This window comes from Lissotriton helveticus, chromosome 4_1, assembly GCF_964261635.1.
Source record: "Lissotriton helveticus chromosome 4_1, aLisHel1.1, whole genome shotgun sequence".
NCBI classification, from domain to species: Eukaryota; Metazoa; Chordata; class Amphibia; order Caudata; family Salamandridae; genus Lissotriton; species Lissotriton helveticus.
Genome location: NC_136063.1, coordinates 145,454,995 through 145,473,357, shown reverse-complemented (window position 1 = coordinate 145,473,357; position 18,363 = coordinate 145,454,995). Strand labels below are relative to the sequence as shown.

The 18,363-nt window shown below is 47.5% G+C and overlaps 1 protein-coding gene across 2 annotated transcripts in view; it reads right to left on the bottom strand.

The window, feature by feature from the left end:
* Window positions 1-18,363, bottom strand: part of NRBP2 (nuclear receptor binding protein 2) — a 383,035-nt gene that overhangs the window by 104,506 nt on the left and 260,166 nt on the right. For both annotated transcript variants that reach the window (XM_078686579.1, XM_078686580.1), the window contains exons 8-9: window positions 10,568-10,657; window positions 3,902-3,957 (exon numbers count right to left, since the gene is read on the bottom strand). In XM_078686579.1, the coding sequence (XP_078542705.1) occupies window positions 3,902-3,957; window positions 10,568-10,657 (146 nt within the window). The remainder of the gene's footprint in view (window positions 1-3,901; window positions 3,958-10,567; window positions 10,658-18,363) is intronic.

Below are 18,363 nucleotides of genomic sequence, written 5' to 3'. Positions count from 1 at the left end.
GTACACAACAGAGGATACAAAAGTTGTCCCAAACCCAAAAAAAGGCCATACTACAAATATTCAGACCCCTTCATAACGTTTTGCTTAGTTTTAAAAAAAAAAGCGGTCTCTAAAATTATATGTAGGTCTAGACCATAGGAGAAGTATAGGAAGGAGACGCGAAGGGAGGAAAAAAGAGAAAGGATGCAGGGTAGAGCTATGGAAACACTGGGAAATATCACCCCTGAAAAAACACAAACTGTATCTCCAAAGTCACAAACAATATTAACTTCCGAGCGCTTCAGGCAAAAATTGCATAATAAACACCTACCACTCAATCCTCTAAGTCCCCCAAATTTGCATATGGCCATGTCTGAACTGGGGTGGCTTGGTGAGCAAAATAACGATGGATTAAACCCAGATCTGTGACTGGGGGTGAATGTTTTGCCATTGTGCAACATTCCGTCCATCAACGTGTGTTTTGCTGTTCACGCTATGTGGGAAGGATATGCCCAGACGTGGGTCCCGTGCTCACCACACCACTGGAGTCAAGCTATCCTGGCTGAAGACGGCTGATAGCCTGAAACCGGTTCTAGGATGCTTGATTCCGGTCCAGGCAAGACATGGCTTGGCAGTTCGGGCTGGACTGTTCCCATGAGGCACAGGGTCAAGAATGATTTGCATATGGCCATGTCTGAACTGGGGTGGCTTGGTGAGCAAAATAACAATGGATTAAACCCAGATCTGTGACTGGGGGTGAATGTTTTGCCATTGTGCAACATTCCGTCCATCAACTTGTGTGTTTTGCTGTTGAATATACATAGAGCTGAGTGTGGACACCTGAGCCAGGCAGTGGGAAAGGTTATCCTTCACATTACAATTTTACCCATGCACTCAACCATTAAACTCATATCTAGTAGATAATACACACACTCACTCAACCTCGACCACTCCAACCTCAACCGGGTGGTGCTTGTCAAGTGGTAGTGCTGTGCTATGCCTACCCCAGCACCAGGTCAAGTGTCATTTATAGCTGTTCTATATTTGTTTTGAAAATTGGTCAAGGCACACCAGTCCTAAGCCCGCCTCATCATATCCTGGGCCCGTGGTCATCCTCGACCACCAAGTAAGAATGGGTGTCAGGCTGAGACCCTGATCTCCGATGACGCAAACCAGAACTTAAGACATGAAATGTGCAAACCATACTGATGCCCCTATTAAATACAATACGCTGACTACCCGCGCGTGCGAAGAGAAAGGCCAAGCTGTCCCTTCTCCTGCTAGATTGACTGACTGTGATTGACTGACCAGTCTGCAGCAAATCACTTAGCTTGGCAGAGGGTGTAGGGTAGTGCCACTCTGGCCTTAAATAAAGAGACCCCGTGATCTAGTTGGGGGACTGGACGGGCTCCCGGGGGCCCATATGCTGGTCGGTGTAGAGGAGAACCGCTGCTCATCTTCCACAACACCACACACAATTCTGCTTCTTTAGTGTGACATTTTTCCTGTTTCTGGAGGGTAGGTGTTGTCAATTTGATATTTCGGCTTGACTTTTGCTCACATATTGCTCTATTAGTGACCGTCCCCGGGGTCTTGCAAACCTAACAGGAATATTTGCAGGGCGCCCCAGAGCAGTCTCTTGGAGCTATTGACACATACATAACATATGTGTATCCATCCCATTTATAGACGTCTATCCATTCATCCTGTCCGTGCAAATCCATATAATAAAATAGCAAATAAAAAGCAGGGCTGGCCCAAGGGGACACATTCACACATCTGCCCAGGGCGGCAACAGATAAGGATAAGCAAAAGCTTTCGATCTATGGAAATTAAATCACCTCAGCTTGGTTGCCTTAATGCAAGGTTGTCTGTTTCTAAATGAAAAACTGCAGTAGCAACTAGCACGGTGAAAGATGCTTTTGTGACTTCAGCAAGTCCTCAATGTGCAACTGAAAATCGCTGATTGTATTATTTTTTTTAAGTGGAGGTTTTGTGCTGCATCCCTCGCTCTAAAAACACCAAATTGATACCTTAAAAAATATATATATAAGTACCTTGTTTTAATTACTCTGCGACAATGAAAGTGTAACTGAATGTAACTCAGGAGTGTGCATGTGTAGGGGGCGTATCCTTTCGCAGACGGTGACAGAGCTGTTCAACGGTGACCTAAGCAAAGGCAGAATCACAATCCTGCATTTCCCAATTTCAAAATGCAAAATGTGGCAAATGGTGCGACCCCGGTGAAATCCCTTCCTGCTCTCGCGGCTTCTTTTGTTGCTCAGATAAAGAGCAGGAGCGCTAACAAAGAGCCTGAGAGAGGATATATATCCTTACCTATCGCGGGGCTCCCAGAAGTACTAACCTTTAAGGTGCATCATACAAAAACACCCACCTGAAAACATTACAACAGATCACATTCACACAACACAGCTCGGATAGATCACACCCCGGCCACCAGAATGCCATAGAAGTTGAGGTATATGTATGCAGATGGGTGAATGTGCAAATGGGGAATACACTGATCGGTGAATACACAGATGGTTGAATGTGCAGATAGGGGAAAATGCAAATAGGTGTATACGCAGATGGGTGAATACGCAGATGGGTGAATACGCAGATGGGCGAATACGCAGATGGGGGAATACGCAGATGGGCGAATAAGCAGATGATTGAATACGCAGATGATTGAATACGGAGATGGGCGAATATGCAGATCAATGAATGTGCAGATGGATGAATGTGCAGATAGGGGAAAATGCAAATGGGTGTATGCGCAGATGGATATGCAGATGGGCGTAATAAGCAGATGGGGGTATACGCAGATGGGTGAGTACGCAGATGGGTGAGTACGCAGATGGGTGAGTACGCAGATGGGTGTGTAGGCAGATGGGTGTGTAGGCAGATGGGTGTGTAGGCAGATGGGTGAGTAGGCAGATGGGCGAGTAGGCAGATGGGCGAGTAGGCAGATGGGCGAGTAGGCAGATGGGCGAGTAGGCAGATGGGTGTGTAGGCAGATGGGTGAGTAGGCAGATGGGTGAGTAGGCAGATGGGCGAGTAGGCAGATGGGCGAGTAGGCAGATGGGCGAGTAGGCAGATGGGTGTGTAGGCAGATGGGTGTGTAGGCAGATGGGTGTGTAGGCAGATGGGTGTGTAGGCAGATGGGTGAGTACGCAGATGGGTGAGTAGGCAGATGGGTGAGTAGGCAGATGGGTGTGTAGGCAGATGGGTGAGTAGGCAGATGGGTGTGTAGGCAGATGGGTGTGTAGGCAGATGGGTGTGTAGGCAGATGGGTGTGTAGGCAGATGGGTGTGTAGGCAGATGGGTGAGTGCGCAGATGGGTGAGTACGCAGATGGGTGTGTAGGCAGATGGGTGAGTACGCAGATGGGTGAGTACGCAGATGGGTGAGTACGCAGATGGGTGAGTAGGCAGATGGGTGAGTACGCAGATGGGTGAATGTGCAGATGGGCGAGTACGCAGATGGGTGAATGTGCAGATGGGTGAATGTTGTTGTTGTTGTAAAAGCTTTATTTCGATACGTAAATATCTTAAAAGCGATACATACAAAAATACATTATTAAGGCTTATGGTAACATACATTTATGATTACTAAAATAGTCGGGTAAAATGCAATAAATAGTTAAAAAGAGAATTAAATTGAAATAGAAAGCCTTTTAGCTCGGATCACCCAAGCCCATTTTAAAAACTTTGAAACACTACAAGCAATGGAGGGGGATTTATCAGTCAGTAAAATCCTAAGGGCCACCAGATGCTGTCTGAATGTGCAGATGGGTGAATGTACCCCAAACATCCATCAGTGCTACAAAGCCATACCCCAACAACACTGTTAGCAACCGTTTAGTTATATATTGTTAAGTGGTAAATAAATGAAATTAAACCTGTCCAAGTAGGTTTCTTTACCTCGAGCGCACAGATCCCGAAAGAGAAAATGTCCACCGTGGTTCCATCTTGGATAGCTGAAAAGTCCAGGCAGAGGGGGGACAGAGGATGAACACTCCAGGTTAGCTAGGAAGAGACAACTCAGCTCCTGCTTCTTTACCTAACAGTAATTACCTGTTGTAAATGTTTACAAAGACTACAGATATCAAATGCTATTCGTTGTTATCTTACTTTTACATTGAGTGACCTCAAAATGAAGGTTCTAATATTGCAGGATTTAAATAAAATGCATTAGTACATCAGAAAACAAAAAAGTGTACTTAACATAAACTAGTAATTAATATCAGTACTTACCAAAAACAAATAAAACGACTTAGGGTGTTGGGAGAATGGAAGAGGAAGTAGAGGTAGTAAGCAGCTTTGCGGAAAGTCAATGAAAATCCAGGACAAGGATTTTAATCGGGGCTCAAGAGAGGAGTAAGGCCAGGAGTGTACGGATGGATGGATTCTCTCCGCGGCTTCCAAATGGGCTTTATCGAGACCACCACCACTGTGGCAATTTCTGTTGCTTGAGTGAAAGATATGCAGCCTTGGGATTTGGCACCCCTGACATTCGATAGCCTTGTCTGAGGTCTCTGAGCAAAACTTTGGGGCACCAGTGCTTATTCTTTTCAAAATGTTACGCAGGTTACCTAGTATGAGTGATTCGAAGAGTTGCAGCTCATGGTAGCATGAGCTGTCTGTGTATATATATATATATATATATATATATATATATATATATATATATATATATATATATATATATATATATATATATATATATATATATATATATATATATATATATATATATATATATATATATATATATATATATATATATATATATATATATATATATATATATATATATATATATATATATATATATATATATATATATATATATATATATATATATATATATATATATATATATATATATATATATATCGGGCGTCACCAGGCGTCACACTAGACTTCTGCCCGGCTGCTGGCTTCAGAGCCTGGTTTGTTAGATCATGAACGGCATTGTGGTTGAGGCCAGTGTGCCAAGATCCTGTGGGAGGGTCACGGATATTAATTGTGGTTTTGCACCCTTTAGCCCGTTCCGCGCTGATGTCGGCCATTGGCCGACGGCAGCACTACCTCCCTAGTGCTGCCGTCGGCCAATGGCCGACGCGGCCCCGTCCGTTTTGCGGAAGTGCCGCACTTCCGCAAAATTTGCGGGCGCAGTTAAGGCGTTAGCATGATGCCGTTTGTTTACATATGCAGTTCTTTCATTGCAAGTAGAGCTAAACAGCACAGTACTAGTCCATGATGACCACCCAGAGGTATAGACTGAGGTCATCAGTACTCTGATCTGAAGGAGAAGAATCGGAGGTCTGTGAAGGGTGGGACTAGGTATAAATCGAAATCTGCATCTCCTGCTACTTGGAAAGAGTGTTTGGTAGGGTTTTGTGCTCTACAGAATAATAGCTGTCCCTGGCACCAATCAGAACATGTATCATAAGCACTGGTGTTTGTGTTAAAGTACGAGTTACTTACCTTTGGTAACGAAGTATCTGGTAGAGACGATTCTAGCCACAGATTCCTTTATGTAGAATCCTCCCCAGGCATGAGACTGGATCCGGAAACTTTTTGCCACAGCATCCCTGTGCGCCGGGGGCGGGGTGACATCACGCGTCTCCGCCCAGGCGTCGTCCACGTACGTGACGTCAGTGAGGTCACATAAGATCCACCCCAGGGCGCCTACGGCAGTTTTCTTCGGAGAACTTTTCAGCACCACAACGCGGAACCACCAGATAAAAAGCTGTGGAAGCATGGGAACAGTCTGCGAAGAGCAGAAAAATTGGAAAGAAACAGTGGCTAACACCACCACCAAAGTAGTGTCAACACTGCAGAACCCAAAGGCAGGGAAAGAGGAAAGAAGAAGCAGAACCCTGCGCAGTCACCCAGCCAGCACATAGACAACCTCCCATCCCTGTACCCCGGAGGCAAGAACATGCGTAAAGTCATGGCACACGTAGTAAACCTACCACCCCCATCCTGAGCAAGGAATGGGACCAGTCCCAAGACAGACAGGGACAACAAACCTCCGAGCAATCCCAACATAGAGGTCAACTACCCACAAGGAACAAGGGCAAGACATGGCCAGATGACCCTTAATCAGAGGATAGCAATGGAAGGAAGGGAGGGAGAAAGGACAGGGATAGAAAGCAATCCCCCCCGAACCTGGAGGAGCCAGAGCAGCAGGGCACCGGAACCCTATCCTCCAAGAACCAAAGGAGGAATTAACCGCCTCCAGACTGAGCCACCCGTCAAGAACAAGAAGGCACTCACAGGAGACACAGCCCTCTACCGGGAGGCGAGTACCGAAGACCAGCCAAAGGGTCCTCGCAGAATAGGAGAGGGTGGGCGGGCCGTGAAGGAATCTGCGGCTAGAATTGTCTCTACCAGATACATCGTTACCGAAGGTAAGTAACTTGTACATCTGATAGAGACTACTAGCCGCAGATACCTTCATATAGAATAGATACCCTAGCAGTACCCTCTGGCAGGGAGGGTCTGCGAAAGGACCCCACCAGCCAATACAGAACAGAGGTCCCCACAGGTGACCAGAACTGTGGACCAGGTAGAACCTCGCCCCTGCCAGGAAAGGGAATACCCACAAGCAGACCGACCCCCAGGGGATGTGAGAGGGAAAAGAAGGCTGAAAAGGCTTGCACACTCACAGCAGAGGTACCAAGGGCACGGCCGGAGATGCCGAAGCACCCCACTTCCCCGCAAGGCAATATAACTTCCACCCAATGCCAAGACAGGAAAAGCAGAAGAAGAAGCCTAGAGGGCCCAAGGAAATGAGGGAAAAGAAGGCAATTCACTCCAAATGGAGAGCAACCTGCCAGCAGAACAGCGCCAGCAGCTCAAAAACCGCCAGAAGCAAGAAGAACAGACCGAGGCCCCAGGAAGGCCGAGTAGGCTGCGCCTGGCAAGGGACAACACAGGATCATCCCAGACCTCAGGACAGGAGTAGGGAGAGGAGGAGATGCCCGGGTACACCACCAGGAGTGGCAGCGCACACGCCCTCAGGAAGCAAAGCAAAAGCAAACGCCATGGAGAAACAGGCACCCGAAGGCGACCAGAAACCCCTAGCAGAGCGCAAGCCATATGACAGCCAGCACTACCCCACATAGGAAACAGTAAGTCCCCAGACATGAGAACCCTCTTTGGAAGAACTTCTGCAGCAGAGGAGAAAACAAAAGAGCCACGGGGAAAAAAACACCCCCGTGGAAGGCTTGACAAGCAGCCCAAGCAAAGCAGAAGGCCTAATCTCAGGGCCAGGTCTGTGCAACAACTCCTGCAGAACACACACAATCAACAAAAGTGCCGTCCAGCGGACAACAAATCCAAAGTCCCAAGAAGGACGCAACGGCTAGAAAATACACTCCACAGCCAGAACAACCGGCCTAAGAAGGCCCAGAATCAACCCAACTCCGGAGTCACTGAGGAGGGGACGGAGGAGGAGGATAAGGCGGAGGAGGAGGAGGACGGAGCCCTGCCAAGAGCCTCTGGATGGAGGGGTCGGCCGGGGCATGGAGCAACAGACTGCCATCAAACGGAAGGTCGATGAGTCGCTCCCGAATATTCTCAGGGAATACTCCATCCCGAAGCCAAGCATGGCGACGGAGAGCGACTGAGGAAGCCATGGCCCGGCACCTCAGATGTCCAGAGCAGAGCGGAGAATAAACGCCGCAAGCTCCCGGCCATCCAAAGCATGATGCTGCAAGTCCACCTGATCAGACTCCGCGGATCCCACAAACAGGAGGAGGCCCTAGCCAGCACACACAAGGTGTTAAGGGCCCGCAGGACAGCGCTGGTCGAGGCGAACATGTTGCACCCCCAAGAGTCCAGCCAGCGGGCCTCTCGGGACGGCGGGGTCAACAGTGGCGGCAGGGAGGGAAAAGCAGTCCACAAAAGTGGGCTAGCGGCCGAGGGGTGCAGGGAAAGACACGCCGGGTCATGTGGCGCCAGGAGGTGCCGGTGCAAAAGATGTTGAGGCACCGGGTCCCCTGAGGCAGGACGCCTTCAAGCCCCCGTCAAGGAAGAAAGGAGTAAACCTTCAAAGGGAAGTAAGATTTCCCTCTCACCAGAGCCCTGGTGGAGGACCTCCAAAAGATGGTCCGCCGAAAAGTGAGCCACCGAATCACCCATACGCAGGATGCCCACAGCCGAGGACACCGCGTGAGCGAAGGCCGCACCTGCCTCCGTAGGGTCCCGCGGTGGAGAAAGCAGTTTCTCCGTGGGTGACTGCTGCAAACTAAGGCGACCGTCCCCGATGCCAAGCGGGACGGGCAAGGGCCAGACCTGGAAGTCAGAAGGAGCCGAAGAATGAGGGACCTGCCGCTCTTCCAACGAACACCTCTGCCTCAGGAAGGGTGGGGAGCCGCCCTTCGACACCGGTGAAATAGACACCACACGGCGACCCGTCTCCGGTGAGGACGACACCAATATACAGCCTGCCTTTGGAGAAGTAGCGTCCGAGGACGAATCCGCGGTACGACCCCTAAGCGGAGCCGTAGAGTCTGCTGCCTGAGGCAGGACGTCGCCACCATCCAGCGTCATTGGACAAGGCTCCTCCAATTCACCCCGCACCGGAGACCGGAGTGGGGCTGGAGCCGCACCGGCCCCAGGACGGCGCTGGAACGACGCCGACCCGACCCCCGCCGAGGCATCCACCTGCGTCGGGGAACGAGACGGGCCTGGGGAGTGACACGAAGCCCTCTGCCAGCCGCGGCCCAGAATGAAGCGTAGATCGCTCGGGAACCAATGAGGTGGTGCCAGGGACGAGTCAACATCCGACTCGCCCTCTGACGAGGCAACCGGCTGTGGGGAGGGACGAGAGGGGCCCGGAGAGGGACGAGGGGTCCTCCCCCGACCCAGAGCGGGACGAAGAGGGTCCACCGACCCCTGTGGCTCCGCACGGTCCAGCTTCTGCCAGTGCCGTAGCAGCATCACCTTCGCCTTACACAGGGCCACCCCGTAGCAAGGATCGGATCCGCGTTGTACGCGGAAAAGGAAAAAACTGACATAGGTGCGGCGGGGTGGGTCTTATGTGACCTTGCTGACGTCACGTACGCGGACGACGCCTGGGCGGAGTCTCATGATGTCGACCCGCCCCCGGCGCGCATGGATGCTGTGGCAAAAAGTTTCCGTATCCAGTCTCACGCCTGGGGATGATTCTACGTGAAGGAATCTGCGGCTAGTAGTCTCTATCAGATCTGGGGAACAGGGTAAGCCATAGAGGATATGTACAGAATTTAGGATCAGTCCACTGAGTTATAACTTAGTCCCTGTGTTTCTCCTAACTTCTCCCACCCATAGCTATCCACAGCTTCACGTCTGCACTTTAACAGAACACTGTATGTAGAGGTATTTCCACAGCAGAGCTCCAAAGTCAGTTTTCTTTGCTATTATGATATTAAAGTGACAGATTATGCATCCAATAGTTATCGAAAGAAGAATCAGAACTGGGCCCAATTTGAACTTATAAATAGGGAGAAGGACGCCGTCAGTCTGGCCAGAACTCTATCCAACTCTACTCTGGTCTGCCCCAACTCTGCACTGGGGGAATGGGAGAGGGAGCAGAGGGACAGGGAGTAAACAGGCTCACCGGAAAATCGATGAAAATCCAGAACAAGGATTTCAATCAAGGTGCTGGAGGAAGAGTACAAGAAGAGAAGAGAAGGGAAGGGAAGGAGACCATAGCGAGAAGGGAATTAAATCATGCAGGGAAGGGGGGAAACCACGCACAGACGGCAAGGGTACAGTGGAGGGAATCGAAATGCAATGTGAAGAAATGGGAAGGGGGCCACGGAGGAGGAGACCAGGAACTACGACGTTAAGGGAAGGAAGCCATGCAGAGAAGGGAGGAAGTCAATGAGGTGAACTAAAGAAGAGCATGCAGAGAAAGGAGAAGATCATGCAAGCAATGGAAGAAGGCCACACAGGGTAGACAATGTGTCCACTCATTGAAGGGAAGGAGGACACAAAGGGAAAGATATTTCAGCAAAGAGTGGGGGGTGTGCAGAACATGGAAGGTGATCAGGTAGAGAAGGCTAGAAGACCATTAAGGGAAAGGGGTACTAAAGGCTTATTAGTTGTCAATGCAGCTTCTAATGGGGTTGTGGAAGCACCTCCCAGCAGTTACTGTAGCTTGTAAAATAAGCACTAGCAAGGCCAATATCAGCTTTAAATGGTTGCGCTATTAGCTTTACCAGTGCTTGTTCGCACAAGCATATAAATACAAATGCAGAGTTGCAAGCACACACATGTCCTGTAAAATTAAAATGTGTTTTCTATTGAAGAAAACCCTTTCCAAGATGGCCGCCATGCGTCATGAAGCACATGCATGCATGCATCTTGAACATGGCAGCCATTTTAACTTACCATTCTAGCATGGTGGTCAGCCCCGTTAGAACAGTAAATTAAGTTGTTAAAAAAAAGTGTGAAAAAGGATGCACACAGGATACTGAAGGGAGGAAGGCCATGCAAGAAAGGGAAGGAGTACATGTGATGAAGGATGTCCCCACCCACATTGCCCTAGGCAGACGCAATTCTCCATCCCCGAGACACCAAAACACTTACATCCATATTCCGGTGGAAAGAAGTGTAATGTCCGGTGTTCCTCCCGCTGGACCTTCACTGGGCTGCGCATCTCATCAGGGACCGGGAGTTCTACAGAGAGGGGTAAGAAGAGTTACCCCAGTAAAAATACTGTGCTAGTAACCCAAGTAAAACCTAAATAATCCTCACCAAGCCCTGCAAACAGGCTTGTAAAGCATGAGGGTACTCCACAATCGTAAACAAAACCACTGACAACAGACAGCAGAAGAGCCCATTCCTTCACCGTGAACAAGGAGAACGATAGCAGAAAGCGCTACAGACCCATATGTGTAATGATCAACATCACCAAATATGCATTTGCATTAATTTTATTTACGTTTTGTCATCTAGCCAAGACAATGGAAGTATTAAAGTATACCAGGTCAAACTGTCACACAAATTGATAAATAACTAAATTATAAACATTGGCCTAATAATCACAATAGCATTCCATATTTTGACATTTTTACACCAAACCCACACGGTTCCCAATTTCTAACCCACACCACATAAGACATGAAAACAGAAAAATGAAGATGGCAGAAGAGAATGAAGAAAAAAAAAGGACATACATATTTAAAACTAAATGTTTATGGTTATATCCTGCTTTGAAAGTTAACCTTATTACGAGGCAACACGAAAAATGGAGGACTAAACAAGAGAGTAATGAAAAGCGGTTGTAGTCAGTGTAAATGTATGTATTGCGATTTATATAGCGCACGTATCACCCAAAGGCATCAAGGCGCTTGCCTTGGGAACCCGTCCTGGTATTCCCCTGTGAGATAACCCCAGCAGGGTATCCACAAGGTGAAAGCCAGGCATCCCGCCGCGAGGGGCCGTAGTGGAGATTAAGCAAGCTATTGCCCAGAGTCGCAGAGTGTGAACCTGTGAATCGAGTAGGCACCGGAGCGAGAATTGTCAAGTCTGTGGAATTTTGAGCCCGAGACCCGCCGAGGCAGGGAATCGAACCCTGGTCCAGGACCGATCTCAGTTTCCGATTCTGCCGCCTCTAACCCCTGAGCCACACTTCTCCACAGTGTAGCATATCTGGCTTGCCTATTCCATGGCACACGCCCCCATCAGTTCCCCAGTTCTACTCCTGCCCTTTCAAATCAAACTCTTGACCCCCTGCAAGCTAAGAGGGTAGTAAGATCTTGACATCCATGTTAGGCAAAGTAGGACTTCCAGGATGCTTCTGCATTACCAAGCGCCTTGGCATCACGCGAGGACTGCAACCTGCGGTCTATGCAGCTTTTAGGGAGAGAGACAGGTTCTGCCACTTAAAGCAGTTGATATGGAGAAGGAAGGATGGTGAGATCTGTGAACAATATCCTGGATAGTGCCCGGCACTCCACGGATATGGAGGTACATATGAACATATGAACACTGCAGGAGAACCACTTGGCCCATCCTCGCAGCCCGTTCTCAGACTGCTGGAAGGTGGACAGAACTTTGGCTCTCCTAGTGCTGCGGTGCTATGTGTACCGGCTCGCGGTGGAGTCTTCTAGGCATATAATCCTAGAGCCAGTACACAGGTTCTTAGCAGTTAATGCTGATAGTAAGGAAATTGAGGGGGTGCTTCCTTAGCAATTACTACAGTTTATAAATAGGCAAGGTAAGGTCTGTGTGGTTATTAATACAGATCATAAAGCAATGAATAAAGGGTTTTCACAGTTAATACATCTTGTAAAGAGGTTGAGGAGAGGATTCCAAAGTAGTTAATAAAGCTTGCAATGGTGACCAATTGGGGTCTCTTGGCCTTTCCTGCAGCTTCAAAAGGGGGTAAGGAGTACTTAAGGCTTCTTAGCAGTCAATGCAGCTTTTAATGGGGTTGAGAAAGCACCTCCCAGCAGTTACTGCAGCTTGTAAAATAATCACTAACCAGCCAATATCAGGTTTAAGGGTTGAGCTATTGGCTTTATCAGTGCTTGTTGGCACAGGCACATGAATACATATGTCGAGTTTCAAACACACATATGGCCAGTAATATTAAAATGTGTTTCCTATTGAAGAAAACCCTTTCCAAGATGAGCATGGCAGCCATTTGAACGTACCATTCCAGCATGGTGGACAGTCCTGTTTGAACAGTAAATTACATGGTTTTAAAGAAAGTGTGAAAAAGGATGCAAGTGGCCAGGCAGCAATTGGCAGCTACTGGGCAGTTTTTTAAAAAAAAATGAAAACACAGGGAGTAGGACGGAGCATGGGGGAAATGGGTGATAACAGAGCACACGATTTGGAGTTCCAGTAAAAAGAGAAATGAAGGAAAAAGATGCACGTCAATGAAGTGCTTGAAACAAAAGAAAAAAGTTTCCCCTTCTAGCAGGAAGCGGAAGGCTACATCTCATCCAGTCAGAACACTGTGAAACCAAAATGATCCTGAGTGGTGCAAACACAATAATAAGGAGAGAAGCAATTGGATTGAAAACAGTAAATTGAGAGGGACTACAAAGCCGTCCATTCGGGAGGAAGCAGAGGAGCCAAAGTCCATTCAAGTAGATGTTCTATTTTGGTAACATTGGGTCTCGCCACCAAACAGCTGAAGTTGTCTGAAGCCGAGACCTAACAAAGGAGGTTGAGGAGGGGCTTCCGAAGCAGTTGCACAGCTTGTCAATCAAGGGGGTTGGGATGGGAGATGGGGCAGTAAATGTTGCTTCCAAAGCAATGGGGAGTCATGAAGTGCATCTGCCGGAGGTAATGCCAGCTGGTTGGTGGCCAGCCCTGTGGGGACCTACAGCACTGGATTTCCCATGATTCAGATAAATACAAACCTTCAACACAACCCACAAGATGGGCCAGGAAACAGGCATCAAGTGGCAGCCTGCCTAAACCACGTCAAAGTTTGGATATTGTAGACTCTGCCTTGGTGGCTTAAAAATCAAAATTCTGCTAATGCGCCCAGCCAACACCAGTCCTCTCCTTTTCAACAAGCCAGACACCCTGGGTCCCAAGCAAAACATGTCGAAAATGTACGCAACTTAGGCATACTATCTGACAAAGACCATGCTTTTCCACCATAAGTAAATAGATAAAGCAAAAATATTTTCCATCACCTCCATCAGATAGGAGGGGTCCTTCACTTCCAACACGGAAAGCAAATAAATGCCTTTATCGAAGCTGTAGTAATGTCTCATCTATGCAATTTTATGTCATTTCTTCATCCATCATTACTTCTACATACCACTACCTTAATGCCATCACTTTGACCAATAATAATCTCAACCCCCATCCCGTACCTCAAAATACCTATTAATTCTAGTCCATTCCTGCTGAGTCAATATATCATTGGTACTCCGCCAACCTGCAAAAGAACTCCTGGTCCAGTATACACTGGAGACTGGGCAAGGATAAGTGCATACAATCCATGGATGCTATGCAGGGCAGATCTTCTCTGTTTAATTCACTGCCTTAAGAATGTTTTTCTGGAAGCCCCTTTAGGACTATTTCAGCCAGCGGTGTGCCAGGTCAATTCAACCAACCCCAGAAATTCGACAAACATCCTTCTAGATTGCCATTGGCTTCTAGGGAAGTAAACATGGCTGGGATCAGTGCTATGCTTCTTGGAAGATGCGCCTATTTCAGGGTAGATAGGATGGATTATGCAAGCCTGCAGAGAAGATGCACATGCATTGGCAGATAAGGAGTGACTTTGCTACTAACTATTTGAAAGGCAAACTCCTACAGATAATGTACACTCTGCACAGGTGAGTGTCACGCAGAGAGATAGATGGTGGTTCACAAGTCTCGTCTACACAGAAGACAATATTACCTGGAGAGTCCAACAGAAGTGAGCGAGCAGACAGAATAGGTGATGGATTACTTCAGCTACACAGATAACATGAGAGCCCTCAGCTGTGTACCAGGGCCACCTATGTCTACAATGAAGTCCTTGTGTGACCGAAACACGTCCAATGAATGGTCGCTTCTAAAACTGTCGGTCTCTGAAGTTAGTAGTGGAGTAGGACCTTAAGATGCAAGGCCACTGTTGTGTTCAAACCCTTTCGGCCATAAGCACTCGTTCGCCTAGATATTTGAATTGAAACGTGGAGCAGTTTCATGCCTCAGTCGACAGACTGGGCTGGAATCCCCATATGAAACCACCAAGTATCTCTTTCTCTAGGCTCCATCAACCGCAAAACGGTTTTAAAATTATCCAGAATCTTAACAATTTACAGGAAAAAGTCGTCCAAACACTGTGGAAACATAGCTCCACGTTAAGCCTATGTTGAAGGAGAGAGAGGAAATGTTTACGGTGGCCACTGATACAGGATATGCATTGGTCACTGAAGGGTGGGTCCTCCTCTACAGCGGACATCCGCGATAAGGACATATCACCTATTCCTGGTTGCTATCAACAACAGCCATGTTAGGGAAGACCAGGCTGTGCATCAACAATATTATAGTAGCCACTATTCGGATACAAAAGCAAATATACAATAAGCGGCAGCAAATTTCCCCTTATTCCCAATCTGCGGCTCTTAAGCAACAATGGATAAAGTTCTCGCAAATTAGGATATGTGGGCATCCATCAAGAGCGATACTCCCATTAAGGCTACAGACCAGCAGAAATATGACGCAGTGGGGTAAATGAATGGCATTAAGTTGCCACTGGCTGAGGGAGTCCTAGTCCTCAGCACCTCTCAGCTGTCTTTCACAGTGGCCAGCATAAAGACTAGGTGGCCTGAATGAGCGAACAGAATGTTCCAGTCCCTCCTGATAAATGATCAGAAAATGATCGGAAGCGGAAGCTCCGGGACGCGGCCTGGTTTTAGGGCTCAGGGTGGTGGGAGGCAGGGACCCACTGTTAGGGCTCATGGTGAGTAGTCCGGGTAGTTTTAAGAGCTGGGGCGGGGTAGATTGCAGGGCTTGTGTATCAGGTGTTAGGACACAGGGCGGGGGGCTAGGGTGTGCGATTTATCATGCACATCCTTTTAACATTCATGCCTTTACAACAAAAGTCACTGTGTTGTTTAGGCGTGCATGGTTTAGGCATGCATGGTTGTAGCGCTGGGATGCCCCTGGGTAACCACGCGCTCTATAAATGTTCCTTCATTCAATCCTTCATTCATACAACCATCTCACAAGTCCTGTGGACTACTCCATTGAGATCTCAGCTGAACCTCACCCAGAAGCCTGAGATCCAAAGTGATTTGGGTGGCGCTCTGGTGCAGATCATAAAGCTAATGCCAAGAATTGTCCATTACAGACTTCTGCCGGTGGTATCTGTTCCCAATTGAAATGAACATCTGAAAAGTAACGGACTAATGAACATCAGACGAGGAGCCAGACAAACATACAACTCCTCTCCCAATGTTGCACGATGTTCAGGGCTCCGCGGCTTTCTAGTTACGGTAGCGCCATTTGTACGGTTCGACAGACAAAGTATCCGCCAGCACACAGGTGATTCTGTTTGGTTCTTTCCTTGAAGTCCCATTTATTCTGCGAGGACGGGTTTCCCCACTTTAGGGGTAAAAACAGTAACACTAGAGTCGAAGCTGAAGAATTTAAGACCACCTATTGACGAAGCGGCAACAAAGGAACCACAGGTGACCAATACAATAAAAATAGTTTTTGTCAGATGCGCTTAATTGGAAAAGTGTATCCATTTGTCTCACAGAAAGAAAAGGTCAATGGTAGATAAGTTTTCCCGTCTTCCCTTTCCTAAATTTCAAGTTGCCAAAATGAAGCTCTGCATTGGATCTGGTGCAAATTGTGAGCAGGCATGCATGCAAGATCTTCAGAGGAGCCACTCATATCAACAAGGGAAGGAAGCCTTTATGGAGGAGATGAAGAAGGGTGGGTTCTGTTTCTTGTTGTTTCACCCTAAACTGTTATCAGGCTCAAAATAACAAATCTTGATAGTGAAGTGGCGTGGGGACTGCACCAATGGACTTGGCAAAAGGACACATTTAGGACTTGATTTTCTACTATGGGCCAGAATCAAATCAAGCTATATCCTGCTGTTAGTACCTTGGCAAACAAGACTCCCAAAACTCTAGTCTTTGCGGCTGTCTATTCTTTAATACTCTGTGAATGTTCCAAAGCAGCCTCTCTGCCCCCGAATAGAAGAAGACTTTAGAGGCAAGAACCTCTGCAAACGAATTTAGGATTGCACAGTTTTGTAAATTATTAGCTCCAAATAACTAGTTTAGTATTCAATTTTTCGAAAGACTGTCCTGAGTTCACACAGGATTTCTGTGCCCAATTGTAATATGTTCAGCTTTCTAATCCAAAACCAATGACAATGGCGGTGCTGGCTTACCCTTTGCCCAAGTTTGCAGTAAAATGAAATGAAATACCAGCATTTGTAAAGCGCATAGCTACCTCTGGAGAGGTGTCCCGGCGCTGGGGGACGTCGGGAAGATTAAGGACGCTATTGCCCAGCATCACATGGTGCTGGGCTAACCTGCCGGACGGCTCCGGGGATCAAACCGTGAACCCTATGGTCCGAAGTCAGGCTCCCTGGCCGCTGCCCCACACCTCTTTCACCAGTAACCATGGCAGACTGAATTGGTAAGTTACCGATGGTGCTCAAGAGCTCATCCTATTGGAATACTGGTATCCATCGGGTTTGGACGGGTTCATGATTGACCACCGAAACTGCTCCATTCCAAGCAAGGGTGGACTGCAGCAGTTGTCAATATTGAAAAAAGTCCAGATGGCTGCACAATCAAAATCTCGTAATTGTTTTTGCGGATGTGAACTGGATAAGTAAAAACTCACCATAACTCCACTCAGATTATACAGAATTCCAAATTGGTGCATCTCCCTCAGTTTAACTACCACGCTGCCCATCCCAGTCAGTAAAGTTCGTAACCAAGACTTTGCTTTGGACCAGGCTCTGTATTCCAGGCAGTGACTGGTTCACGCTTGTACTACTAGAATGCCATTCACCTAGGTCCTTCTCTTTATTTCACTCATTGGCGTTAAATAGATCAACGCGCCCATGCCAGTCTAGTGCTTGGTCTTCCACATCTCGCCCTATATCTAGGAGCTTGGTCGCATTACACTGGTTCCCTGTAGTGAAACACAAAGTCACAAGGATTACGAAGTCTGACATTGGTAGACTCTTGATGGCCAAAAAGTGGAGTTCCTTGCCAAAAAACAATTTTTCTGAGCCTCGTCGCTTAACTTTTATGAAACTGCTCAGAACCTGGCTATTTAGAAAAGATCCTTCTTTAATCTGGGTGTTTGAGGGCGGTACAAATACGGAAAATTCAAAGGCAGGCGTAGAAGATGGAAGTAAGTCCCAAGTTCCTGCAGCTTCAGACATCACACGTGGAACAATCTAGTAAGACGAAGAGCCTCAAGTTCAAGCTGAAAATCAGGAGAATTGATATCAGAGTTGACTTTCAGCTTCTTCTGTGGCAAAGCACGAGAAGGCTGTTCCTCTCAAGTAATGCGTTAGAACCTGCACAGATCAGCTACCGATGACACAGGAACACCACCAGAATCTGAAGATGGCATTTTGGGCCAGATTTAAAATTATTCTGGTCAAAAAGAATTGACATCAATTTGAGAATAGTCTTTTTGCGACCAGAATCTTGTTTTAAAAAACAAATTATGCACAAATAGGTCTGCTTGCAAAATAAGGAATTGGAATGGGTCGCAGTTCAAACTAGCTACCTAATATTAATTGGGTTGGTTGCAAATTGTGACTCGTTCTGACTGGCCAAATTCAAAAGGATGGGGGCCTGCAAGTGTCAGCAGACCATCATCCTAGTGATTGCCTATAATTTTTTTTTAAGCAGCTCGTTTTCCTTAAAGGAAATGGTGCT